Consider the following 6,000-nt stretch of genomic DNA (forward strand, 5'->3'; position numbering starts at 1 on the left):
CTGTTTGTCTGTTTTGTTAGCTGGACCCTCAGATGCTTCAGGGTAAAGACTGGCAGAGGACAGTCATTCCTATGAACGGGGTGAGCATGATGTTCCACAGTCAGCAATTTGGACTTTTGTAACATTGGCTCCGTGTAGAGAAATAAATATCTCAATATGTCGAGTCCTCATTAAGACTAGAAAGCAGACTGGAGTTTGTCTGCTGTATAGCGATGTCATGTGACTACTCAAACCTTGTGATATAACCCCGATTTAACCATGTCATAAACATATACTGGTCCCACAAGCTGATATTAAAGCAGTGATATCAAACAAAGCAGCTGTAATGACAATTTCCTGATTATTTGACATTCCTAGTCACCAGACACAATAGAACACATTCTATTATACGATTATAACCTGACTATACCACTGTTATGACACAAGGTTCACGTAAACTTGAGTATAAACTAAGGAGATCAATTTCATGACTAGAAGTGTACCAATGGTGTTGTTTCTATGATGTAGATTGAGTTGAAGCTGTCTATGAAGTTCACCAGCAGAGAGTTCAGCCTGAAGCGAACGTCCTCGTGTAAACAAACAGGAGTGTTCGGAGTGAAGATCTCCACGGTAACCAAGTGAGTAAACGATTAGTCTGTCAACATCGAGTTCGACAACTCATTCAACACAAACACGTTGTTTACCTTAAGGCAAAGTAGTAGGATCTTGTGTAGAGATAAAAAAAGGTCTGCTAATGGGATGGAAATTAGCAAACAAGAGCCCGGATCTGTTGTTGTTCAATCATAGGGGGAATATTTAACATTTAACTTTTCTAATCGTGTTCCTGACTGATTCCAGGACGGAAACAAGTTGAAGTAAAGCGCTGAAGCAAAAGGTGGCACTGAAAAATCACTGCAGTGCAGGACTGGGAACAACAATTGTAATAGAGGATGTCTCATCTAGATCATGATAATTGTCAGAGAGTGGAACTGTAACAGATCATGAAAAAGATGTCAAAGAAAGAGACAGGAAATGACAAAGCGATGATTAACGTTAGGGATTACTGTGATGAGATGTGAAAGGAGGACTGAGAGGGAGCGAGGATCGAGGTCTTGAGGCAGACGCTGCAAAATATTCTTACATATTACTATTAGAATCCCATTTATGGTGTGAACAGGATATTCAGACACATTTTAATGTCTCGCCTGCATCATTTGACCACCATTTTGAATAATACAATATTGTATAATATGTATATTCTGAGAATTTAAAAAAATTTTCTCATAAGTTCAGTGCTGATATACCTGATGTCATGTTTTGTAATGAAAAACGTGTGTTTCCTGTTCAGACGAGAGCGCTCGAAGGTTCCCTACATCGTCAGACAGTGTCTAGAGGAGATTGAGAGGAGAGGGATGGAGGAGGTCGGCATCTACCGCGTCTCGGGAGTCGCCACGGACATCCAGGCTCTCAAAACCGCCTTTGACACAAGTGAGTATGAACAAGATGGAAATGACAACAGGCCTGTTCATCGTGAAAGCTGTGACTAATTGCGTTGTAGTTGTGACTAACTACTCAAGACTAACACAGAACAGGTGAACACAATCAGGTAACAAACCAATACAAAAATAAAAGCATGTGGAGAAACTAATACAAAACCATTTAAGAAGAGTGCAAGTAAATAACATGGAAGCACACTTCAGCTTCCTGTCATCATCTTGGCTGATAGATTACATTTAGGATAAAAGAGAGATTCCATTCAACTAATTTCATCACATTTTGCTGAAAATACACAGTATATAAGCAAGGATATTCTTAAATACATTCTTGTGGTTTACTTTATATGTCTGCTGTTGGCTTTTATTTTAATTCACAGTTTATTGGACTGCTGAAGTGCTTTTTATTAAGCTGCATTATTTTCACTTCTATTATTTTGCTCAGTGTTGGGCTTTGAATGTGTGTGTAAATCTCTCTGTCTCTCTCTTTCTCTCTCTTTCACACTCACACACATACACTCACTCACACTGTCTCTATCTCTCTAAACACACACAGATAATAAGGATGTCTCAGTGATGATGAGTGAGATGGACGTCAACGCCATTGCTGGAACTCTGAAGCTTTATTTCCGGGAGCTTCCAGAGCCTCTTTTCACTGATGAGCTCTATCCCAACTTCGCTGGAGGCATCGGTCAGTATTTTTACAACTGTCCAAATAATACTTTGCTAATTCTATATGAGATGCTGATGCTGATGCAGATGAGCAAAATCTGTACAAATCTTTCAGGAGTAGAAGTGTGCTGATTTGTGTGTGTGTGTGTAGCTCTCTCAGACAGCGTGGCTAAAGAGAGTTGTATGCTCAACCTGTTGCTGTCTCTTCCCGAACCCAACCTGGTCACCTTCCTCTTTCTACTGGATCACCTGAAGAGGTAGGAACGCTCCTAATGAACGCGGAATATGTTTCTGGAACATATTGTGAATTGCAAAACATTTGAATGAAATCATGTCTTTCTCCATGTGTCAGGATTGCTGAAAAGGAGAGCGTGAATAAGATGTCTCTGCACAACCTGGCCACAGTGTTCGGACCGACTCTGCTCCGGCCGGCAGAAAAAGACAGCAAGATTCCCACGAACCCTACGCAGCCCATCACCATGGGAGACAGCTGGTCACTCGAGGTCATGTCACAGGTACTGCCTAAAATGAATAGAGCTACAATGTTGAGCATGTTCCGATGAACACACACATGAGATCATGTATCTGTTTCTGTATTAGGTACAAGTCCTGCTGTACTTCCTTCAACTGGAGACAATTCCCACGCCGGATAGCAAGAGACAGAGCATCCTCTTTTCCACTGAGGTCTAGAATATAGCACGCTGAAGCAAGATGAACTCCATTAAGTGGACTAATGAATGAGAGAGAGAGAGAGAGACCCCTGCTGAACACTAGCAGGAATATCCAGACCCTCTCTAGAGGTCTACACCCAGCCACTGAAGGGCGCTGGCGGCTCACATGGATCATAAATACTCGTTCTTTCCCGAGCATTCCTGACACGGCTTAGTGATTCTGAACATTAGTACTCTGCTCTGCTCCTTCTGCTGTCCCAGGAACTGTGTGGACTGTGGGTCAGTGCTGTATCCTTGTATCCCGTATCCTTGCACACATTCCGATCAGCCAGTGTGGTTTCAAACCTCTTCCTCCTCCTTCTTTTCTGTTCCCTGAGTACTAGAGCCTGAACCGTGTTTCTGCTGCTGCCGTCAAATAGTGCTCACGGCATCATTCCTGAGTCTGTACTCATTTCCAGTGTTCTGGTGTCGCTGCTAGTTAAGATCCGAGATGCTTGCTTAAACCTGGGGCTTATATTTTTCCTTATTTTTTTTTTTGTCATTGTGTTTAAGTTAGGTTATTAAACTTATTAGATATAAGTCGACCAAAAATGGAGCGTTGTCACCTTGAGGCGTCGTCGAAAGCAATACGGGACGATTAGACACGAGCGCCTTTGATCGTTTTGATCGCTCTTGTGTCAGAGAGAAAAAAATTCAGTCACTGGGATAACTGCGTAAAGAACGTAACACTGAACATTGGTCAATTTTATTGTGTTTCAGTAAAAAGTGCAGTTTCTGTTCCGTTAATAATGTTTTTGTCTCTCATGCCTATTGTGAGCAATAGTTTCAACATAATTAAAGGTGTTACATTCTGTAGACAGTTCAATATGCATTTTATTATTATTATTATTATTATTATTATTATTATTATTATTATTATTTTGTAATTGTCTTTAGGGAAGCTTTGTGGAAATATGTATGTACATAATTTAAAAATGTTTAATTTTTCCCTTTTTTCTTTTTGGTAAGGTTTCCTTTTAGTGTAATGATTATTTATTTATTTTTGGACAGGCTATCTTGTCTATTCATTAAAGAAATCGCTCATAAGGAAGTATCTAAAAGTATCTAAGACTAATATATATATATAAAACTGGAGCGACCTTTGACCTACTTTACCTAGTTCACATTAAGCCACAGATAGTCACTGTGTCCTGACCTGCACCCTTTTTTTGTGCACTATTTTTTTTTGTAATCCGAAAGCATCGTGGGAATGTTCTAGTGTGCTCTTGAGATCCCTCAGTGCGCCAAAAAAGCAAAGGAAACGTGTCCAAATGATGTACAGAATACCCATAATGCACTTTGCAGTTTGTAGGGAATAGGGAATAGGGATTCGGAGGCTATTTTGCAAACACAACCGGTGAGTTTGTTTAGTATATCTGAAAGAATGCAGGGACCACGTGTTTGTCCTCGTCCTTCACGTCCCAGCGAGGAGACGCTGTCCACTTTCTGAAGGATCGTTTGGAGACTTCTCGTTGTCTGTGTCCTTTTCTGAGACGTTTACGACTCTGTCTTGTTTTTTTTTCCCCTCTTCCTCTCATTATACAGCAGTGCCTCGCTGTCTTTGTGTAATAAAGCTACATTTTGTCTCTAAGTAACTCTGTATATCTACATGTAATAACATGGGGGAAGAAAACATGCGCAGTGTTGCGCTTCTGTCCTCTGATTTTGTTTTTGGTCATCCTCTCTGTGATTAGTCAGCACTGTGTTCTGCGACACCAACAAGCGCCTCCTTTCATTCATGTTCATATCAGTCTCTGAGCTGTTAGAAAGCATGCAAAAAAAAAAAAAAATCACAATTTTTTTACAATAAAATTAAATTCAATATGCATTGCTTTTATTTAACATGCAGGCATGTTCATTTTATTTTTATTATTATTTTTCAATTTATAAACATTTCATTTTTCACTGTTTCATTTTCAACCCGAACTCGTGCTTCTGTTTTTGTGTTTTGTTTTGTTTTTAATTTTGTGAAAGGATTTTGTATTTTGAACTCATAATACAAAAAAAACATTTATATTTTTTTCCTTTGTTTTAAATCATCTCTTCATGACTTCATCATGCCACTCCGCTCGATGTTTTACCCACTTCAGCCTGCTGCCTAAAAGAATTTGTGTCTACATACAGATGTTAAAAAAAAAAAAAAGAAAAAAAAAGTACAAAACAGGAATTTTGGAGATCTGAGTGCGTGATCTCTATTTGTAGATCTTAGGCACTAAACCAACACGAAGTTGTAATGTTTTATTGATCAGAGAGCAGAATCTTACACTTTTCGGATTTGTGATGATTTCCTAATTTATTGTGCTGTTTGTTGTTAAATGTTTAAGAAATTGAAATATAGAGCTAGACTGGAATCGAAGGGGAAGTATAATAAATAACTTATATAAGAATGGATTCGTTATCTGCGCTTTTTCCACTAGTGGGGATTTAACTAAAAACTGAAACCTTTCACTTTCTCAAAGAGCAAAGCATCATGATCTATAAACTGAATACTGCTGTATCGATTATTTATGACAGGAAGCTTTGCTCTTTAGCACAAATCTCACCAACAGCAAAACATCTCTGTTTTTTTTTATAATCGAATAATTTCTGCACATTAAATCAAGTCCTAAAACTTTTTATCCAGTGCTGTAATGCTACAGTTGCTTATTGTGTATTACATTTGGAAAGAAAAACTGTTTGTAATCCTTTTGAGAGACATTATTTTATGGGCATGACTATACAACAGCAGTACAACATTACCCTAGTTTGTTTTTAAACCTTTAACATTAAGGATAATGTTCAAAAATAATAATAGTGATGGGAATTTCTTCGACAGCCAGCGACTAAGATGAGTGATCTTCTTTTGTGAACCTTTTGACATTTTTCTTGATGCTGCTGCTGTTCTGGATTAAAAAAGAGAGAGAGACAGAGAGAGAGAGAGACAGAGAGAGATAACTGCCCTCCGGAGACTCAGCTGTTTGGAAGGCTTTTGCAGCCTCTGGTTTGTACACAAATCATAAATAAAACCTCATTTATCTATGAAAAATGTTTCTCCCTTTCCACTGTCTTTTGTTCAAATTTTGTTTAAACTGAAGCTTTTCCTATCTTTGCTGGCTTTTTTTATATTCTCGTTCATTTCTCTCCACGTCCACTAGGGGACAGCATAG

The 6,000-nt window shown here is 38.7% G+C and overlaps 1 protein-coding gene across 1 annotated transcript in view; it reads left to right on the forward strand.

Annotated features, from left to right (window-relative positions):
• bcr (BCR activator of RhoGEF and GTPase) overlaps window positions 1-4,676 on the forward strand; it is a 68,197-nt gene extending 63,521 nt beyond the window's left edge. The window contains exons 17-23 of the mRNA XM_058415668.1: window positions 21-80; window positions 508-617; window positions 1,328-1,467; window positions 2,029-2,163; window positions 2,296-2,401; window positions 2,497-2,659; window positions 2,745-4,676. Of these exons, the coding sequence (XP_058271651.1) occupies window positions 21-80; window positions 508-617; window positions 1,328-1,467; window positions 2,029-2,163; window positions 2,296-2,401; window positions 2,497-2,659; window positions 2,745-2,834 (804 nt within the window). The 3' untranslated portion in view covers window positions 2,835-4,676. The remainder of the gene's footprint in view (window positions 1-20; window positions 81-507; window positions 618-1,327; window positions 1,468-2,028; window positions 2,164-2,295; window positions 2,402-2,496; window positions 2,660-2,744) is intronic.
• Window positions 4,677-6,000: the final 1,324 nt, after the last annotated feature.

The sequence above is a fragment of the Hemibagrus wyckioides genome, linkage group LG18, assembly GCF_019097595.1.
Source record: "Hemibagrus wyckioides isolate EC202008001 linkage group LG18, SWU_Hwy_1.0, whole genome shotgun sequence".
NCBI lineage: Eukaryota > Metazoa > Chordata > Actinopteri > Siluriformes > Bagridae > Hemibagrus > Hemibagrus wyckioides.